This window comes from Argiope bruennichi, chromosome 1, assembly GCF_947563725.1.
Source record: "Argiope bruennichi chromosome 1, qqArgBrue1.1, whole genome shotgun sequence".
Taxonomy (NCBI): Eukaryota; Metazoa; Arthropoda; class Arachnida; order Araneae; family Araneidae; genus Argiope; species Argiope bruennichi.
The window spans coordinates 30,800,006-30,822,866 of NC_079151.1; the positions used below are offsets into that span (position 1 = coordinate 30,800,006).

The 22,861-nt window shown below is 25.2% G+C and overlaps 3 protein-coding genes across 6 annotated transcripts in view; 1 reads left to right on the top strand and 2 right to left on the bottom strand.

Annotated features, from left to right (window-relative positions):
• LOC129964064 (bromodomain-containing protein 7-like) overlaps positions 1 to 610 on the bottom strand; it is a 29,608-nt gene extending 28,998 nt beyond the window's left edge. For all 3 annotated transcript variants that reach the window (XM_056078755.1, XM_056078748.1, XM_056078740.1), the window contains exon 1: positions 282 to 610. In XM_056078755.1, coding sequence (XP_055934730.1) covers positions 282 to 342 — 61 coding nt within the window. In that variant the 5' untranslated portion in view covers positions 343 to 610. The remainder of the gene's footprint in view (positions 1 to 281) is intronic.
• A 59-nt stretch (positions 611 to 669) lies between these two features.
• On the top strand, positions 670 to 20,325 carry LOC129962665 (probable D-lactate dehydrogenase, mitochondrial). 2 transcript variants are annotated; one of them, XM_056076562.1, is made up of 12 exons: positions 670 to 918; positions 3,427 to 3,542; positions 6,145 to 6,286; positions 7,252 to 7,393; positions 8,990 to 9,149; positions 10,387 to 10,492; positions 13,571 to 13,664; positions 14,795 to 14,923; positions 15,972 to 16,099; positions 16,806 to 16,896; positions 17,960 to 18,071; positions 20,148 to 20,325. In XM_056076562.1, exons 1-12 carry the CDS (start codon positions 829 to 831, stop codon positions 20,323 to 20,325), a joined length of 1,488 nt encoding a protein of 495 aa, XP_055932537.1. In that variant the 5' UTR covers positions 670 to 828. The 2 variants fall into 2 exon arrangements, with proteins under 2 accessions (XP_055932537.1, XP_055932547.1); XM_056076572.1 differs by lacking the exon at positions 670 to 918 and adding an exon at positions 976 to 1,081.
• Positions 20,058 to 22,861, bottom strand: part of LOC129962676 (uncharacterized) — a 44,304-nt gene continuing 41,500 nt past the window's right edge. Inside the window, exon 4 of the mRNA XM_056076584.1 lies at positions 20,058 to 21,946. Coding sequence (XP_055932559.1) covers positions 21,800 to 21,946 — 147 coding nt within the window. The 3' untranslated portion in view covers positions 20,058 to 21,799. The remainder of the gene's footprint in view (positions 21,947 to 22,861) is intronic.

Genomic DNA, 22,861 nt, shown 5'->3' on the forward strand with positions numbered 1-22,861 from the left:
TCAACAAATAAGTACTCAGTTAAATTAATAACAATTTCCATTAAAAGTGCTGCCGATTGCAACTTGCAATCGGATAGTAACACAGAATAGAATAAGTTTTAATGGGCACATACGGGTAAACCATGTATTCCAAAATAAATAAAAAAATAAAATGGAAGGAAATTCGGATTTAGATTCATAAATCGTAAGAGACAAATATCAGATCAAAAATAATAATATATAGAAAAACTTATCTAAGACTTTCAATATTATTATGCTATTAAAAATATAAAATAACATACCATCTAATGATATTTCCTTCTTCTCCGATTTATGATGCTTTTTGTGCTTTTTGCTTCCCATGATAATTTAGTCTATACACAACGAATTATGTTTGTTAAAAAGAAACAAGCATCAAAAATTAAAGTTCAGTAGCATTTGTAATTCTAATAAGCCAATCAACTTAACTGTTAAGGTTTATTCAATAATAATATATATTACACTAAAATTATCACAGGGTTCTTATTAAATGACAAAATTAATAAAAGATATACATTAAAAATTACAAAATATATCTACTTCCTTAAAACTTTCGAAACATTTCAAAACAATTTACAAACAAGAAAGTCGGTCTTTGCATTTACCGTTGCGGTTACAGTAATTTAAACACGTGATTGGCAGAAACTCAAAATGGTTTATTCTTCATGACTGGATCAATTTTCGCTGTTTGAACACCTGCAATTATTTATAAAACTATACGCACTTAAAAAGCTGGTAAATTTGATCTGTTTGGTTAAAAAGTAGGATCGGAAATAATTGTAGATTTTTTTTGATTGACTGTGAATAAACATGCGACTTTGGCGATCTAGTATTTTTAAAAGTTTGACAGAATTTAAATTATATTCTACAAATATTACAAATGGCATCAAAAACTGGCGGGTGAGTTAAATGTCTGCTGTTCATATTAAATATTCAACATTTACAGCTGCGAATAAAATACCCATAATCATTCAATCAAATTAAAGGTCTTATTATTGTAGTAACTACTATTTATTTTTGTGATAACACCCTTTAAAACTGCATATCCCATTCTGCTTATATTGTAATTACATTTACATATTTTTGCTTGTTTGTTTGTAAATTTACATGTTAGAGTTATCCTTGTTACACATATCCTTGTAGTATTTAATGTTATATAATGCACAATATATGAGGTGCTAATTTTTTTGTTTCAATGCTAACCTAAAGTATGTAATTATCTTCCAAATTTTCAGCAGTTTTTAATCAGATTTTTATTATTATAATTTCCATTTGAAGTACAAACTATAGACTTATTGGTGTTATTTATTTAATGAGAAAATAATTTTAGGGTCTAAATATTTACTTTTATTGTTTTGCTTTTCTTAATTCCATAAAAAATGTGACATTTAGAAGTTCTATATTTGCTAATAACTATATTTTCCCATTACTTAATAAAACCTTTTGGCATTTATCGAAGGGTTCTTAAGACTGCATGTAGAAAAAGGAAAAAATAAGTTTAAACAACAAAAAAGACGTTCTTTACCATTAGAATAAATACTTTGATGATTTCCTTATGATAATATTTTGGTTAACCTAATTCTTAGCTTAAAAGATGAACCATCTTTATTAGAAGTCAAAGGAACTAACAAATTTAAAAACAATAAGTATCCAGATTCTATTCCCTCAGAATTTGCATAAAATACAACATATTAAAATATTGAAAAAAATCTACTGCCTTATTGAATTCTTATAGAAGCATGATGAGCATAACCTAAGGAAAGGAGGATTCATCATGTCTTAGATGCATAAAAAAGGAGATGGAGTGCCCTAATTATAAAATTATCTTACTCTGCACTTTTTATAAATTATTCTCCAATAGATTATTCAACAAGTTAGTTGCTTTTACAGAAAGCATCGCTGATGATTATCAGTGCAGGTTCTGTAAGAGATGGACAATGGAATAAATCTTTATGACAAATTATAGAAAAGAAAAGAGAATTTGATATCAAACATAGATTTTAAAAGAGCTTATGACTCAATAAGTAGAAAATGGTTTATATAGTTAATGAAAGAGTTTAATATGCCTGAAAAACTGATTAAACTGGTTACTATTACTTTAAATTAAACTAAATTAAGACTCAAAATTTTGAACAATCTGTCAGAATTTGTCTTTTTAAATGGTTTCAGACAAAGAGATGAATTAACTTACCTTCTATTGTTTTACTTCTCAAAAGATTCTGAAATTAACATTACAGGAACAATTTTAAAAATGTGGATAATTTTTTGCATTTATGATATTAGTATTGTCAATCAAATCCTGGAAGTAATTAAACAGGCCTTCCTTTCTTTGGAAGCTGAAGCAAATCAGATGCTTGTCATCAAATACAGTAAAACCAAATATATAACATGTATTAGTTTTAATAATCCTTATTTTGAAATATGCAGGCTTGATATAATAGCTAATGTCTATAGCTTCAAGTATTCAAGCTCTGAAATGAACATACTGAACAACATAGAATCAGAGGTTTGCAACAATGTTGCATTAACTAACATTTTTTTTTTTTTTTTTTTGGATTACATATTTAAAATCTAATTTTATCTTCAGAAAAAAAAAATTACTCATTTACAAAACTTTTATTAGATCCATTCTTGCGCATACTTCTGATAGATGGGCAATGACTGAGAAAGGTAGACTCTTGCTATATTTAAAAGAAGCATATTTATAGAATTAAATATGATAATTATTGAAAAAAAAGAACTAATACAGAAATTTACAAACTATTTAAAGAGCCAAATATTATTGCATTTATAGCTATATGGAGGATTAAATGGGCAGGACACTTAATAAGATTGGATGGCAATGAAGCCACTAAATAGGTCTTTTTTAACTAAATCATCTATACCTAAAAACCAAACTTGGGTATCTATTAGGAAACCAAATCATCTATTAGGAAAACAAAACTTAGGTATCTGATTACCTGGAAAAGGACTTGAAAACTATTAAGGTGAAAAATTGGTAAATCTTAGCCAAGAACAGGATGGCATAGAATGGAATTCTATGGAAGGCCAGGGCTGTTGCACCATTGAAGAATATCATTAATTAATATTTTTGTGTTAATTTTACATTTACCATATTATGCATCCTTATTGTTTTAAATATTTCAAAATTATTTTAATTTCTTTTTCTAAAGACTGCCTTTAATATATAAAATATCAATTTGTTAAATAAAAATACTATAGTAAATAGATTAAATCTTATTAGAGTAGGAAATACAATGATGATAAAGCTTTATTGAATTTCTATGTGGGAAGCATGTTGCTATGTATTGTAGCAATAAATTAATATATTTTAATTTGATATTGTGTTATCCTTTTAAAAAATTTTTTTGATTGCTTATATACATAATTAATAACATTTTCTTTTAGCATAAAAATGTTACTAGTGAATTTGTGAAAAAGCTTTGTTCAGTTATTGGTGAGGATAATGTTAATACTTCCCTTGCTGTCCGAGAACAGTGTGGAACAGACGAAGGCTATCATGGGTATGATATTTTCTCCTTAGTTATATTTAGTATTTAAAAAGGAAATTGTATTTGTAGAGACAGGAAGGTTTTTAAGATTTTTCTTCTGTACTTATGAACTGCATAACTGTGGCAGAGTCATAAGAACCTGATAATCTGTGTTTCATTAATATTTGCATACATTGGCAAATCAATTCACCATTAAGGTTAATTTTGCTGTATTTTCTTTTTGTACTATCCCATTATAACCTGGCAATAAGGTATCAGTTGTGGGATCAGGGAATCTTAGATTCAATACCAAATTTCTTTTAATATTTAACAGGGATTTTGTGGCATTTTTCTGTTAATGGGGTGGGGGGAAAAAGAAAAAGGACAAGTTATTGTTAATTTATTAAATATTAACATTGACATTACAATATTTTGAATGTTGGTCATGTAAAACAAATACTTTGGTGCGTTTATACTTGTTATTTACTGGTATCATTTTATTAAATGTTACATTTGTTGTTAAGCATTATCCAGCTGGTATGACTTAAAAGTTTGAGAATCAGTTATAACTAAATAATAATTTATTCAATTATTATTTTTATATAGTTTTATATAATTTGAAGCTCCTACATGTCTATTCAGTAAATACAAAAAGGGAAAGGAAACTTACCTGAGCACTCCAATTTATAATTTTTTGGTTCAAATGGGCATTTTTATAGAATTAAAATGACATTTCTTGATATATAATGAAGGAAAACAAGAGGCAAATATATAAATGCAATCATACTTATATATATATATTGGCAATGTAAATATTAAAACCTTGTTATTTCAAGTTTTAAGATGAATTATTTCATACTTTTTTTCTGACATTTTTCTAATCAAGATGCATCCTTGTTATTAAATTTCAATTAAATATTACATTCATTTGAAGTTTTATAGAGCAGATATAATTAACTTGTAACTGTTCCCAGTTTTTAAATGAAATATTACTGTAAATCTTTTTTTTTTATATACTATTAGATTTTCTTAAAAACTCTTGCTAATATCAGAAATTTGATTTTTTTTTTCTGTTTGTAATCATGCACATTGTTCTTAATAATACTACTAAGTCATGTTTATTAAATATTTATTTCTTTTGAATGTGATTATTCATGCATTATAATTTTCTTATTTAAATCACAATTGCTTTGTTTGTAAAAGTTCTGATTCGTTTTCATTCATGCTTTCATGATTGCTAGCTTCTTAATGTGTATTTCTACATGCAAATATGCATTAAGAAGGTGATATATTTTCATACTTCTCATCTGCTTCTTCCATTCTATAGTTTTTGGAAAGAAAATAGGAAATATAAGATTTTCATAAAGATTATAGTAAAATATGATAGCATGAATAGTATAATTTTAAGCTAAATTTGAAGTGATCAGAGTAAGACTTTTTAAAACTTTTTTTCTTGTAAAACTCCATCTTAAATTGAAAATTATTCAACAAAGTCATCTATGAACAAAAAATTTTTATACTGCAATTGAACATAAGCATTGACATAAATTAGGGAAAGTGGGGTGGGGGATGGGGAATCATAATAAATTATTGAAAAAGGAATGCAAAATTAAATATGTTTTTAATAAATGCTACAAGGCAGCATTGTTTTATTTTTGTTTTAAACATACAAATTTGTAGAATCTGTCAAAAATGAACACTTTCTAAAATTTCTACACATAATTTAAAAGATTGACTTACAGAAAAAGAAAAGGTTGATCATTATTTCATTTAAATAACAAATATTATGTAGTTTTTTCAAAATATTTAAATTAAATTAAACAATGAAAGTAAGAAAGTGATTCTTAATATTATAATTTTAAATTATAGTTTACTTTCACTTAAAATGTCATTTGTTTTTTCATCAAGTAATCAATATTAGTAATAGATTTTAAATCTCCTGTTTTTTTAAAAATCAATCACCTATTCACTTGAAAAAAAAAAGTCTTATTTTTTTTATTTTTTTATTTTGGTTCTAATTGAACTGAATCTTCTCAGTTACTACCATTCTTTAAGTTTTATTAGATTGATTTTTCATTTTATGTTATGTATATCTTACACATTCTTCCCTGCTAACATAGAGGAATGGATACGAGCCTTGATATAGTTTAAAAATTGCCGATATCGTAATGCAACAAGTGATAAACATGACAGATATTTGCTTTTAGTCTGTGTAAACAAAACAAAGCTAATATTAGGACCATTTTTACATTGTATTTATTTTACAACTGTATTAACTTTTATGCTTCACTATCTGAGTGTTGACTATTTATTATAATGGTATTAAAAATATTAAATCAAGCAATGTGTGCTTAAGAATTCTATAAAAGTATTTAAAATTTTTATTTTAAAATATGTGTTAGTAAATGCATTTTATTTGTTTCTATCTGTAGGAATTTTTAGTTGAATGGTTATAGTTCACTAACATTTTATATTTACTAGCGATCTAATTTATCTCCTATTATTTTACCCTGTTATTTACTTTTATTGACCATTATTTAATTTTTATGAACTCTCTTTGCTAGAAGTAGTTTTAAATCATGATTTGTTCCTACATTTCTATGTAGTGTTTGAATGCATATTTTGTATTATACAGAACTTCTCCCTCTGATGTGGTTGTCTTTCCTCAGTCACGAGATCAGATTTCTGAGATAGCAAAATTATGCAGCTCTTTTTGGGTCCCCATGATCCCTCGAGGTACTGGGACTGGTTTGGAGCATGGAGTGGGAGCTACTATGGTAAATGATTTGGACCAAATTGTGAGATTTTTAGAACTAGTAAAATAAAATTTAAGAAAAAAAACAACAAAATCTTAATTAATTAGGGGGAAGAGGTCCCTTCTTTTTGAAAAATTAGTTTTTTTTAAAAAAATATTTTTAGCATGCTATTTTGAACTAAAATAAAGACCTAAATGATTTTTTAAATTATAGATTAAAAATTTTTGCACCCTATAAATAAATAAATAAAAGAGTATGAGTATGATTGTTCCCTTAGCTAAATAGCAACTTTCCAGATTACAAAAGAATTTCAAATATTAATATATCTTCACTTATACTATTTTCTATTATTTTATATATGACTTTATAACTTTTTTAATTGTATGCGTTTTTAACAAAATGTTAATACTTGAAGGAAATGAAATTACTTGATGGAAATGAAATTAATACTTTCTGTTAATACTTGAAGGAAAAGAAATTATGAGATGAAGCAAGAGAAAAAAAATCACGATAAAACAGGGGAAAATAATTTTTGTACTTGAAAAAATGTCACTTATAATAAGTTGATAGACATCTCATAATCAAGGTAACAAAGAAAGAATATATAGAAAAAAAATCTGCACTTCATGCAAAAAGTACCATGAATAGCATGTTGCCAAATATGATACAATTTTGTTGTTCATGTAGGAATTCAAGTTTATTGTCAAATATCAACATCGATAGAAAAAAAAAATTTTAGATTTCAGAAAATTATTAAAAGAGAGAAATTGATAGGGAAAACTTATTTCCATCAACATGCATTTATACTGCCTGAAAGTAACTGCAAACTAATAAGGTATTTATAATTTCATAAGTTATATTTTTATTACCATTATTTTTCATGAATAATATTTAGATGTTGCATTTTTTTGTACAAATTTCTCTTTTACATTATCTTGTGCAGCTCTCTTTCATATTATTTTTATGGGTCTTTTATTTTATTACAGGGAGGTGTCTGTATTGACTTAAGATGTATGACTTCTATTATAGAAGTGAATGAAGAGGATTTTGATTGCACTGTAGAAGCAGGAGTGACAAGAAAGTCTTTAAACCATCACATTAAAGATACAGGCCTTATGTTTCCTGTCGGTAATATTCTATTCTATTTTCTCTTCTAAATTCTTTTGGATTTGTTGTTTTTTAAACCTAATTAGGTTAGTTTTTTTTTTTATCATCTCCAAACAATATTATTGCTTGTTAATTAAAAGAATTAAATATTGCAATAAAAAAAATTGGAATAACTTTATGCTTAAGATTGTTCACTTTTACCAAGATTTATTAATTAGGTTTGTCAAATCATTTGTTTCTAGATTAAATTTTTACTCCAATAATAAATGTGATCAACATTAGTAAAAATGATGATATATATTGAGTATTAAAAGCAGATTACTCTGATGATTCCAAATGGTATATCTAGGCTTGAAAAACTGAAAGATCTTTATTTAAAAAATTGGTGAGCCAATAATTAAGATGTATATCAAATTATGTTTACCATTTTACAAAAATTATATACTGTTAATTAATGTTTTGAATGATGAAGTTTTAACTGTCATTATTTTATATAATACCAGCTGTTTATTTTCAATTCAATATCATCTTGACTTTTAATAAAGATGAATTTGTGTGTGTGTATATGTTCAGCCAAGAAAACTTTAGTATTTATTGAAATTTTATCACTTCTGTTTCAATTTCAAGTTCAAATTTTATAACAGCTGACAAAAAATTAAAGAGATCCATAGTAAAATGAACAGAATATTGTAAGACTTATATAATAGTATGAGTTATATGACTATTAAAATTTAAAATATTTTGCTGTAGGAAGCTATTAAAAGATCATGTTACATAAAATATTCAATTGAAAATTTTACTTGCATTAATCTTGACAAGCCACCTGATCACCAAAAGTGGCTAGTCTTATTATTAATTTCAAACTGAATTGAAAGAGATTTCATTTTTTAAAAATTTAATGGCTATTGTGTGTGTGTGTTTTTAATTCTGTTATGAGTAGAGAAACAAAAGCTATTGTAATGTTTTAATACCTATTTGTCTACTTATTTATTTTTATGAATAATTTGCATGGATTCTGAAAATATCTAAAAGTTATTAATAATTTTTTATGTTTAATATTGATAAGAACTAAAATGTTTTTATGCACTTTTAATTTTGTACTGCTTTATGTTTTCATTGTTAATCTAAAATTATTTCAGAATTTTTTATTTTTTATTTACTACATTCTGTTTTTAAAGGTACATCCTTTTCTTTTATGACTTAGTTGTAATATTTGGTTTGTTTTAAGATGGAAATTAATAAAGAATATTGAATTCTGAAAATAAGTAAACTATTTGACATGTTTTTAGAATGCCCACAAATTTATGTTTTAACAAGGTAAATAGTTAAATATAATGTTGCACATCAGAAATAACTTAATTTAATGTAATATCACGCTGCATTTGTATATTTATTCATTTATCTGTAATGTCTATTCTTTTGTTATCTTTATCTATACATTTTTTTATTTTATAAACTTTCTGCCAAATATTAGGAATTCTTAAGGCATGAGATGTTCCATATTATTAACAGATAGAAGTAATAAATAAATTTAAAATTCATCTATGCCACAGTACTCTGCTGTTCTACAGTAATGTTAAAAATTATTTATGTTATTTCAACTATTTTTTGTTGAAGATCCAGGTGCAGATGCTTCTCTAGGAGGAATGGCTTCTACTTCTGCTTCAGGTACAAATGCTGTACTTTATGGAACTATGAAAGAAAATGTTCTGAATTTGGAAGTTGTTCTTGCAGATGGAAGTATTCTTCACACAGCTGGTCCTAATAGAAGGACAAGGTAATAACTTATATAATAATACTTTAAAAGCTGAATCTTTGCTTTTAAGTAATTTATGTCTACTTTATATAATATTTTTGGTTGAAAATTCTAGATACATGTTAATATTAATTCATTATATAAATATTTTTTTTATTAACTATTTTTGATTACAAGATTTATCACTCAATTAATTCCTCTGGTTAAAAATAAAGCATATCCAGATTAGCTTTTTACACAGATTACTTGCAGTTTAAATACTAAACACTGGAATTGTAGTTGTAATGTAAAATATTTTTTTCTTAAAAAACGTTTTGTTACTTATGCATATGCTGAAGAAGAAAATACATATTTTATCTGTATGTTCTTGGTGGATGTTTTTTTATATTATAAAAGTGTGATAATAATTGCATGTGTTTTTTTAAGAGATCAAACCAAAAAAAGCCATTTTCTTAAAAAATCTCTTTTAGGGTTAAAATATTATATTAAAGTATCAAAATAAAAGAAAACCTGAAAAGAAGGCAGGAATCATTAAAGCTGTTTTTTCCTCAAATATTTTAGTCATAAAAAGCGATAAACTTATTTTATTAATAGTACCTGTCAATTGATCTAAAAAGGGGAAGAGGAGGGAATCTCATTGACAGGGGGGGGGGACAAATCATTGAAAAATATGCAAGATTGGAGATTAAAAAAAAAAGAATTTTAAGAACAGAAAAAAAATGAGCATTAAACCTATGTAATGACCACTGTGATTGCTAAAGTGTATGTTTTTCGGAGTAAATTCCAATCAGAGCTTTAAATTAGAATCATTTTATATTTTGCAAGTGATAAATTTTTGTAATTAATATATTTTTTTTAACGATTAGTTATAGAATGATTTAGAAATTATCCAAATGCATTGATTAATTTTCTAGATTATCTTTATAAACATATGGACAGAAACCTCTTTCATATTAAAGAAATTTAATTTTAAATGTTAGGATTGTAGCATGAATATTAGAAAGATACACAATGAACAATTTTAGCTGAAATACATTAATATAATAACAAAAAATAAAGTAGCTTAGTTGAGAAAAGAAGCAAAATCAAATTTTATAGTTTAAAAAATTATATATGCATGGTGAAGTTATTTAATAGGCAAATATAAGCTTTTTTGGTGTCTTATTCTTTTATTTTAAATTTAAAAATAGTTTTATTTGAGCTGGGGAGGACAAAATTAATTAATATTTTTTGAAACTTATGAGTCAATTGTTTTCAGGAAATCTGCTGCTGGATATAACTTGACTGAACTTTTTGTTGGATCCGAAGGAACTCTAGGTATCATATCTAAAGTCACTCTTAGGCTGCATGCTGTACCACAGATGGTCTGTAATAATTTCAGTCTTGTATTACAAATTTTCTTCGCTTTATTTCCGAATATCGTACAGCTTAAAATAATATTTAAAGTTACAATACCATTATAATTTCTTGCTTGTATAGTATATCAGGATAGTTGAAATGTTACAAAAACATAGATTTGTTCATTGCATCCACATTCAAATTCTAACACATAAATGACCAATGCATATTTACATTATTACTTAGTAAAATCTTCTTTTGCTATTTAATAAGCTTTATGTAATTTTTAAGTTTTATATATTACCATCATAATGTTTTTTTTTTTTTTTTTTTACTTTCACTATCTAATTGCTATTATGCATTTTTAGAAACTTTTTAAGGGCTAGTTTTTTTGTTTTTGTTTTTTTTCCTGCATAGGATGCTAATGCAATGTATTAAAATGAAATAAAAAGGTTTTAAAGATTCCCAGCCTGAAAATCTACTTGGATAAATTCTACTTTTTTTTTTTTTGCCATAAATTTTTGAAATCCTTATATTTTGACCTTCATAAAATTTAATTTTTCTTTTTATGAGGAAAAAGTGACTCTTCAATTATTCCTTAACTTTGATTTTGATAATATCAAAGATTTATAGATTAATCTGAAAGAATAATAAATTTTGTTTTTATGAAATTAAACCAAACTTAACCAACCCAAACTGTTAAAATGTTTATTGATACATACGTAGGAATAATAAAGAGAATTCTCTCTTTATAATAAATAGCAAAGAAATATTCTATAGAAGGATGTGGGAAAGATAATTAATAATGAGTTATTTGAGTCTTAGATATAGATGAAATAAAGAGCATAAACTAAATATCAGATTTGAATTACATATTTTGAAACTTATTATTACTATGATCTTATTAACAAAAAGAAAATGAGTAATCTGTTTGGATACCAATGGATTTTTAGAAGTGAGACATATACAAGATATTTTTATGAAATTAATTACAGCATTAATTCCATAAATTTTAATTTTAAGCATATATGCTAAATTATAAATGTATGATAAAAAAAAGATGTACTTGTGCAAAGAAATTCATAATTGATGAAACTGAAGAAATTCCATTGAAGAATACATAAAATTATAAAAGAAATGAAAAGAGTTCAAGCAAGTATGTTTTACCCCATACACCATATTGATAGTGAATGAAATTTAAACCTTATGTATAAAAAATGTCCCAAATTATATTAAGAATTGTTGAAATATCATTACAAAAGAAACAACATAGAAATATGTGGATTTGCAGATGATGTTGGCCTTTTATCATCAGTTTTGTATTCAGAATCCACAAAAATTTGGGGTACTCAAATTTTAGAAAATGTGTCAAGATTTTATAGAATTAAGTACAAGATTGAATTTGGAAATTGCATATCAAAACTTCCATTTAAAGGCATAATATCATTCTCTGATTGGTTTGTCACACAACTACTTCAAAGATATTTAATAATAAATAGGTTGATCAAAGCTCAGTAGCATAGTCAGATTAATGCAATTTTGTATTGGCATGGATAGAAAATATTTGAAACAAGCTCTGCAAAGCTTTCTGCAAAAAATTATTATTTATATAAGTTTCACCTATGTTATTTCTTTACATTGTTATTGCTTCTCTTTGTAATTGGTATATAATCTCTCTTGTGCATATCAGTCAGTGACTTGAAGAGGTATTAAAAAGTGACCTTTCCACATTGCTGGTTTAATAGATTATAAATTATTTTTACTTATATGGAAGGGAAATGTAATTTTTTATTTTTTTAAATATAATGCACAAATATATGACTATTAAAACACATAAAGGGTAATATGCTTATAAATATAATTTATAGATGTTAATTTTTATCTTTGTTTTGTAAAGTTCATCATCTTTATTCAATATTCATAAGCTAGATTTTAGCAACATAAATGGACTCAAAAGAAAAATTAATTTTGACTTAAAAATAATTGTTTGAAACTCTCTTCAGAAATTGTAACAGAATTGAACAAAATACACATACACAAGAAGAAGAAATTGAAGATAGGTTTTTAGAAAAAATTACACCTTTGGTGACCATTGGTTCATCAGTGTTAATGGTTGCTAACAATTTCAATTATTTCTTCAGCAAATTATTTTTAAACTTGAAATTTTAATAGACTTATAACTTACATTATTTTAAAAGCCATACACAGTTCAGTTCAGTAGGCTTTACATTTCATTAATTTTCTGTCTATCTCTTTATACATTCAGTTAAATCACAGAAAAAAGCAGCAATATTTTAAACTGGTTACACTGTAAAATTTTTCCTCCATTGCCGGATTTTGAAGTTAAGCATCAGTTTTAAGGACATCAAAATGTCAAAACATTTATTAAAAGCATGCCTTATACTGAAATTTACTCAACAAGCTAAATCTTCATGTCTTGGTAACCACAATAGAAAAAAAAAAGACAAAATGAAATATTAGTAACAACAATGTGAATGATTTGAGTTTCATTTTAACGATGAAATGTTGTAAAACATGCTTAAAATATTTTTAAAAATTAATTAAAAACAAAATTATATTGCAAAAAAATTGATATTGTTGAAAATATTATTTTTTTTTTACATTTTAAGATGCTGTAAAAATCATTTTTGTACTTTAATAACTTTAGAAGATTATAGAAGACTTTTACTACAGAAAAACAATACAAATTTGTTTAATTTTTTATAACATTTAAAAAAAAAGCTATAAAAGGCACATTCTCATCTTCTAAAGTATGTATGTATCAGGTTTGGTAGCTCTAAATCAAACTGTCTGGCCTTTAGAGCATCAGCATACATACTTAACATATAGTCAACTTTATTACAAGTAAACATGGAAACATGGTTTTTGTAACATGGTGTATAAATCTGCATTAAATGTAAAAATATTTTATTTTAATGACTGACATTTTGATTTTAAAAATAAAATTGCTACAGAAAATTTTTTTTTAAAAATTTGTTTTATTTCCTAATTAAATTATGTTAGAATAGAATGCTAATATAAATGCTATGAGGCTGTATTTCTTTGTTTCATTATGCTTTTTTCCCCCTCTCTCTTTGCAATAGATGATTTCAGCCATTTGTTCCTTTCCAACAATTCAGAATGCTGTTCAGTCTGTTGTGCATATCCTTCAAAGTAGTATTCCACTTGCAAGAATAGGTATACTTAAATCCATATCAGAACCAATTATGAAGTTTTAAAAATCTTCAAAATTATAATTGCTTTGTATTTTTGTACAATGAATTCTCTTATTTAAAGAAATATTTGTATATTTAAATTTCTATATTTGTTTTGAATGTTCTCTATAATAGATCATTTGATTCATTAATTACAAATTATAAGCATTATATTTCTAGGTATCAATAATTTATTTCAAAGAAACTGTCATAATGTATGCAAGAGAGACACATCATTATATTTTAATTTAACGCATTGAGAATATGCAAAAACTGATATGTTATTTTATTAGATATTAAAAATTTGCTGTCTACAAATAACTTTAAGGCTGTATTTCCATGTGCTTTTTTTTTTTTTTTTTCTCTCTTGAATGTCTTAGATCAACGTCAAATGCACACTCTTCAGAAAATATAAATTCTTGTTCACTTTCCTCAGTCAGAATATGAAAGACTTCTGGAGTTATTTTCTTCTTAAGTGCTAATTAGTATTTACTAATTAGTACTCCTCAATTGTTTCGTTATCTAAATCATTCACAGAATATTATTGAATCTGCCATAGATTAAAATAATTGGGATTATAATAAAATTCAAGGAGAGAGGAAAGTAATAAGTCTATGTACACACTAACCATTTTTGGGTAACTCATTTTATTATTTATGAGTCTATGATCAGTTTGGTTCAATACTACAAAAGCATCTCAAATTACAGAATTCATAATCTCATAGATTGATACTATCTAACATTATGTTAAAAAATAGGCAATCTAGAAAATGTGCTTTGGTAGAAACCATAATATACCATATGAGAATTCAGTTTAATGTATCAAATAAAAAGTATGGCTTATGTCATTTAATTAAAATGTAAAAGAAGTAGCTTTTAATGTAATTCCATAATAATTTTACTGAGTGTTTTTTCTCTTAATAATCAGCTTATTTGCTTGTATTTTTTAATATTTTTTTTTCATATTTTTGTTAGATCTTTTTTGTTTTATATTATTAATATAAAGACTAGAAAAATTGAAATTATTATTCCAGCAGATATTTTATGATGTAAAATTTTTTATCAACTTTTTAAAGTGATTATTTAATATCATGTAATTTTCTTGTTTTTCAGAACTTCTTGATGAAGTTTCTATGGGAATTTCTTGTTCATACAGCAAATTAGATTATCCTATAGCCCCTAGTCTTTTTCTTGAATTCCATGGGAATGAAGAAAGTGTGAAAATTCAAGCAAAAGAAGTTGGTATGTTTTAAAATAAAAATACTTACCTTTATATTAGCAACTTTTCAATAACAATTTTTTTAAAAATTTCATAGTGAAAGTAATGTATCATACATAGTATATGGAGAATACCATTTTGCATTGTAATTCTTTAAAAACAAATTGTAAATTTTGCACTTAGATTTATTTTTTATTTATTAACATCATATTTTACATAATTGCATTTCAGCTGTATTTTCCAACAACTTGTGTTAGCATACAATGCATTTCTGATATTAAACAATAGTAAAATATTTTATGAAGTGATAGCCACAACTCTATAGCTTACTTGCATTTGCTTTAAAAAAGTTGAGTTTAGTGTCTACTAAATTCTAAATTACTTTCATTGTCCTTTTTAAAGTATAAAACAAATTATTGCTTAGTTCTCAAGAGAGTATTTATATATTACCAAGTGAAACTGACTTTTTATGATAATAAAATCATGATAAATATAACTGTGCATTCATTTAAATGCATATCTTTTGCTGTGCTGTGATACTATATTTCTCTTTCTCCTGCAATATGCACTTTAAAATACTTTATTGAGGCAGCCATTAAGACCAAGTTACATTTAAGATTTAATTGAAACTTATAGTTTAATTCTAACAAACCAACTGATTACCAAACATAATTAGTTATAAATAATATTAAATATTTTCTATTTCTAAAATGTCAGGATAAATAAGATATGTATAAATGTTTTTCTTCTTTGCATTAATTATAATTATAAAAATTGATTCCATTGAATAAATTTCATATTATTATTCACATAAATTAATTAAAAATGCATACTTAGATAGTTCAGTATTTTCATATTGTTAAAGCCTGTGCAGCTGTACTGAATGAAATGAATTTAAAAATTTTAATACTTTGTTGTGCTCTATTATGCCCAAAATTCACAATTTTTAATATTAATAAAAACCTTTTGCTCAATTGTGCAAATTTTAAATTATCAGAATGTTAGAAAATTTCTTTTCTTTTCGAGTAATTAAAAAAAAAACAATAAATGATTCTCTTTTTTTTTCTATAGAAGATATAATTAGAATGAATGATGGCTCAAACTTTATGTGGTCTGCAAATGCAGAAGAACGGAATAAATTATGGAAAGCACGGCATGAAATCTATTATGCAACATTGGCTCAAAAACCTGGATGCAAGGTTTGTATGTATTTTTTATACCAGAATATCATTTAATGGTTTTTTTTAATAGAATCATACATAAAAGAACATTATTTTAGAGTGTATTAAACAAAAAAAACAACAAAAAAAAAACACAAATTAAATAAATAAATAAAAAAAATTCATGTACATAGTTTGGAAGTATTATTTCAGCTAAAAATTATTAACATTTTACAATATATTTATAAATTATATAATTATTCTATTTGCACCTCCCCCTTTGTTAAAAACATGAATGAATTCTTCTGATATTTGAATTTATGAGTTTTAGTTATGCATTCATACTATAAAATGGTATATCGAACTTATAAAATATATGATGTATATATATTTTATAATATATTTTATTTTATTGTATAATATATTTTTTATATATATTTTATATTTTGTACCATATAAAATGGTATATCCAACTTAGAAATGTGTTGATAAATTGTATATTAATAGCACTGTTTTATCATTTTCAATAATTCTTACATTTAAATATGACATGATGTGATGCTGTATCTAAATAGTTAAGTTTTAAGTCCTGAAAAATTTGTCTGTCTTTAACATAACCAGATCTAATTAGTTCTGCAAGACTACTATTCTAAGGTTACGTTAATTTTTCTTAAATATGTTGTGTAAAATTTCTGAAGTGTATTAATGTTTTTTTTTTTTTTTTTTGTTTGTTTGTTTTTTTTAGTCTGTGGTAACTGATGTTTGTGTGCCTATTTCAAAACTAACAGAAATAATTGTGACAACTAAAGAAGATATAAGGAATTCTGGATTATTAGGTAAATGTTATTTTATAATAAAAATGTTCTTTTGAAATTTGATTTTTTTAAATGTAAATAAATACTTCAAACAAATGTCATGTTTTTAATTCTTTCTCTATACTTATTTATCATTTCTTAAATTAATATTTTAAAAAATTAAGTTCAGAGTTTTATTTTATTATTTTACTTTATAATGACATTTAAAAATTCCGTTATATTTAACTGTAAAACAATATTTAATGACGCTTTCCTTCAATGTCAATAAAAGTATTATATTGTTATGAAAAATTTTAAAATTCATGAATCAGGAAGTCTATAGGTCCCATGGAATGAATATATAGTGAAACAGTCCAACAGGATCTATAACAAATAACGACATTTATTCAACATGAAGACATAAACACACAAACAACAAAGTACATTTAAAGTATACACAAGAACGGCATTTATAGTAAACAGCTGTGCACAAGAAGCTAATAAGTAGTAAACAATCATAACAGCACAAAGCGCTCTAAGAAATCTCAATTACTCTCTCTCTCATCTCAGGTACTCCTGATTACACAACTCTTTAACTAAATTCAGACTGGCTATTCAGCATATGACACAATGCTATCTTAATACTTAATGGACTCCAGCTTTGTCTCCTGGACTTTTATAGTTTCCACGACAGGCATAGAAGGCTCTAGAAAGATTATCATAACTCGCATCCTAATGGGCCTACCACTAAAATTCCTGTAGATTCTGGAATCTTGTATTTTGTCCTCCAGACCAGTAGCATGAATCTGGCAGTTACTCAGTATGCATAAGAGCTATTTATAAAACTGTCTTACCTATGATGGAATTATTTTTGTTACAAAGTAACATTATAAATTTATAAAAGTATTTTTTACATTTTAATAAATAATTAATAGTTTTTTTAAAAGAAAAAAAAGCTATAAGATGACACATTTCTTTTTAAAAAAAGTATAAACACAATATATCTTTCTTTATATGTGACTTATCTATTTTTATATCACTTAAGTATTTTTTTAATATGGCATACAGCATGTTGAGTTTTAAATGTCATCATCATTGTTATTAGGTTCAATTGTAGGACATGTTGGAGATGGCAACTTTCATACACAACTGCTATATGATCCTCAGAACAAAGAGGAGTTTGCCATTGCACATGAATTGGAAAACAAAATTTCACAGTAAGTTGATGAATAATTCTGAACCAGTATTAAAACATATAATTTTTTTCATGGTTTATTTTAACAAAAATATATGTGCATATATATATTGTACTGAATTTTTGAGTATTTTGTTGTAATTTTTTCTTTCTTTTTTCATGAATCATTTTTCTCATTTGGCAATATTTGCTGCCGTAATTAGATTCCTTTGATCGCTACACTGCTTTTTTGTAGTTTTTTTTTTTTTAAATCAAATTTCTCTAGTTTAGCTATATACAGGTTTTAGTGTTAAGAATTTTTTCAGTTATATTACTTCTGTTTTCTTTATTTTATGCATTTTAGATAGGTTCCTTATAGGAGAAGGACCTATTGGTAATGTCTTAAAATAAATTGATAAATTCTGCAGATCTTCACTAATTCATGGTCCTTAGAACTTTCTTTCTTACAGAGCTTTGATTAATTTGACAATCCTCTAGTTTGATGTCTGTTGAACAACTGAGAATATACTGTATTAAAAACAGATCTGTTATAGTTTTAACACAAGTATAGGTACTTGTATTAACTGCATAGCATTTAGCATGCATTACTCTCCAAAAAAAATCAAATATCTTATGTTAAATTACTGATTATGTTTCCAATAACATGGAATTAAACCTAAAATCCTTCCATGATTTATAATTAAGTACAGAATATTTTTTTAAAAACTGAAAATATATATCCTTTTTATTATAGTTAATATTTGTAACTGAAATATTCAAAAGTGCTGTAGATAAAATCATAATTCCAGTATTAAGAAAAGCAGGGGATCCCCCCCACCACCCTAATATAATTGAAAAATCAGATACTTTGCATCATAAATGTTATGTACTGCATCTAATAGAAAGAAAATTAATTGTAACCGATAATTAATTTCTTCTAATGTGTTTTAAAATGTAGATGGTAAACTTTTAGCCCTTCTTTTAACATTTGCTTAAAAACTGCAAAACTTTTCAATAATATAATCTTTGTAACATATCTATATTTTTATATTTATAATATTTTTACTTTAATGTTATTTACTATGCAATAGTAATAAAATCATTATCTATGGTTGCTTCAATATGTAATATTTCATTACTTTTGTCTAAGGATTGGAAGAAATTTAAAAGCAATAAACTTGGAGTATAAGAAATCTACCTTCCAGCTTGTTGAAAGGAATTTTTTTGAATTTATTTTCTTTCCTCCTTCCCCTTGTTTGGAATTTACTATTTGAGGAAAAATTAAAATTATACAATCCATTGCAGTATTTCTTCTGGTTATTTATGGATTGGTTGCATTAATTATTTTTATTTACTTTTTCTGTGTGATATATGAAGAATGATTGTATTTTATCTCAAAAAATAAAATCCATATAAAATATAAAAGCAAGTTAAAAATTTCTCATGCCAGAATTATTGATAATTTAAAGTGTTAATGTAAGCAGTTAAAAAAAATGCTAGAATGTCCAAAAAATTTACCTATGAGTCTTTATTTAAAAAAAAAAAAAAATGTTTAGATTAAAAATCTGCATTTATTCCATGAGAAAGGGGGGGGAAATGCAGTACCTACCTAAATTGTATTGTTAAATTATATACAACATTATGCAAATACAACAAATGTTAAGCGCTCAGCCATAAAAAAAATATAAAATTTATTATTTTCTATACTATGCCTTTGATTACAATATACATTGATCTGAATACACTTGTTTGAAGATGTCTACAATTTAATAACTGTGCTAAGTAGAAATTATCTAAAAAGCAAAACATTAATTCGGTTAATATTATCTTTTTTATTGTGGTTTTATCACAATTTCTTTTATATCATTAAAATTTTTTGGTGTTTTCTGATAAATAGCAATTGTGTATAAAAATATTCAGGAGTTTTTTTTTTTTTCCCAATTTTTTTCTCATTTATTATTATTATTTTTTAAAGGAAACCTATGACATGATGGAAATTATGTTTCCAAATTCAAATAAATTCTAGGGATAGTTTAAATATATTTATTTTAATCATAAATTTCAACAACATACATACATTTTAAACAAGACAACATAACAAGGTGCTTTTTTTTTCCAGACGAGCCTTATCGCTGAATGGCACTTGTACTGGAGAACATGGCATTGGTGTGGGTAAGATATCTTTCTTACAAGATGAACTGGGAGAAATTGGTATTCAAACAATGCATTCTCTCAAGCAAGCTCTGGATCCACAAAATCTCATGAATCCAGGAAAAGTTTTAAAACGACAGTTATAAAAGGTGTTATAATCAATTATTTTGGTGCTTGTATCTTTGTGCAATCTAGAAAAATTAATAACTTAACCTATAAGAACAAATTATTATATTCTATATGAAATGCAATTTTGGCAGCTTTGTTTTTATATATTATATGTTTATTGACAAATTTATAATAAATGAATGCTGTAATGAAATATTTATTGAAATAAAAAGTTTCTCCTTTAGTATATCTCCAGAAAATATGCCTTATACCTTCATATTGAGCACTGGTACTTCCAGAACTTGTTTTAGAATATTCTTGTTCACTATTAATAAAACAGATTTGTTAACATAAAAATTTAATTTACATAGCTGATTTCCAGCAGTTTCATGCATTAAGTAGGAAAAATAATTATACATTAAAATAATAAAAATGAATTTCCTATAAGTTAAATCCAGAACATAGGAATAAAAGGAGCATTTCTATAAAGAAAATGAAAATATATGACAACATTATAGGAATTCATTCAATCACCTTCGTTATCAAATCTATAACTGAATGTTAGTAATTTACATTTAGATATAATTTAATTATGTGGAATAAGATGTTTAATTATTGGTTAACAACTATGCTATATATTTATAAATACTAACAAGAATTATTTTAATTAAAAAATACTAACAATATTCACAGTAACTAAAGAAATTAGATCTGTGGAATGTTGCTACTACAAAATAGAATACACTTTTTATTATTATTTTATGAATAAAATCATTTCATTGTTGACACAAAAACAAAATGTATTAATATATGTATTTGAATCACTCCCCATTGTTATTATCTTAATTAAACCTAAATATACAGAAAATTGGGTTATGTAAAATAGCAAAACTTATACTGTGCAGTGTTAAATCAAATTTAAATTGTATAAGAACCGCAAATCAATCAATCAGATAAATTACATTAACATCGTTCAATTCCACACCAAAAAAATGCATACTAAATGATTAATTTAAATAAAAGGAAAATTAAATTTTTTAACAACCTGATTCTATGACATTTTTATCCTGATTTGTACTACATTTGTAATATGTTACAAATAATTTCAGCAATATATTTTTCATTAGCATTTGCAAAGCAATAGCAGCAAATCAATTACACAATACAATTAATAAAAATATTCACATTTTTACAGTAGTAAATATCTAAATCTAATTTTCTGCTCATATATTATTTTATTATAGCAATAATTCAAACAGCTATTCTTAATATACACAACAGATATACAAAAACAATGATAAACTTCTTTATCAGTCATTTTTCTGAGTCATATATCATCAAATTTAAATGCTATAATAAACTTTTTTTCGCATCACACCAATACACCTTAGCAAGGCACTTCACCAGAATTCTTGTTGCAAGTCCATATAAATAGTGTTTGCCTTTTTGTGGTCTAAAAGCAAACACAGATGGATGTTTTAGTATATAATACTTCTATAAATGAGGATGACATCACGTTAAAACTGTGGGTGAAGATTCTGTTATTGTTGTTCCTGAAGAATTTTTCCCATCTTCCTTGGCACTTCTTTTTTCTTGCCATTTTAAATAATTTAAATAATCCTGAGCAAGCATCATTACGAATAAACCAAGTATAAAGAGCTGTAAAAATAAAACAAAATGTGTAAATGAAAATTATCATTTTTGTTATAGTAGAACAAAAAATGTATATATACAAATCATTAGAAAGGTTGGTCTTTTTCTTTTGAATCCATACAGATAAAATTTTCATAGATAAGAAACAATGGTGTTATCCATCCTGCAGTTCCATTTTTAAATAAAAACTATTTTTAAATCTAATTATGACAAGGGACGTATTATATATTTTGGTCCTGATACAATTAATTCGTATCAACTTCTGGATGGTCAATACTGTTGTTTATTCAATGAACTATCTTCAAATATCTGAAATATACAACCCCATGATTCGCATCCAAATATTAAAAGAGATTATTTTTAAAAAATAATATTTCTATCTAACATTTTTACTATATTTTTCTTTATATTATACAGAAAATTCCGTCCAATGGGGTGCCCGACAGACTCAATGAAGATAACAAAGCTTTATTCTGTATAAAAACAGAAAACAAAACGCTGACGAAGTGTACACAAAATAGTATTTGCAGAAATTAACAACACACAAGCAGCAAATCACTATTAAACAACTTCAATAGCACAAAGCTCTCAAAGAGAACTCGCTGGAAATTAACACTCCAATGTTCATCTTCTCGCTTGAGTTCAACTGAAATAATTTTAACTCTGTCTCGTCGTTTATATATATAGTTTTCAAGGTAGTGCAAAGAAGATTTTAGAAAGATGTCATAACTTTGTACCTAATCGAAATATCTCGAAAATTTCTGGAAATTTTGTTTTTATTGCCCGAAGATCATTCATTTGGCATCCGTTGGAACTATTTCCAAAACTCTTTTCCTTATCAAAAAACTAACTGCGTAGGTAAGAAATATTACCAATTTATAATAATATTAACATTTTTTTATTAAGCTAATTAACAATAGA

Coding starts and splice junctions, on each gene's coding strand:
- LOC129962665 (XM_056076562.1), top strand. CDS start 829: ATGCGACTTTGGCGATCTAGTATTTTTAAAAGTTTGACAGAATTTAAA. Junction 7,394..8,989: donor AGGCCTTATGTTTCCTGTCG/GTAATATTCTAT, acceptor TTTTTGTTGAAG/ATCCAGGTGCAGATGCTTCT. Junction 14,924..15,971: donor AATTCAAGCAAAAGAAGTTG/GTATGTTTTAAA, acceptor TTTTTTCTATAG/AAGATATAATTAGAATGAAT.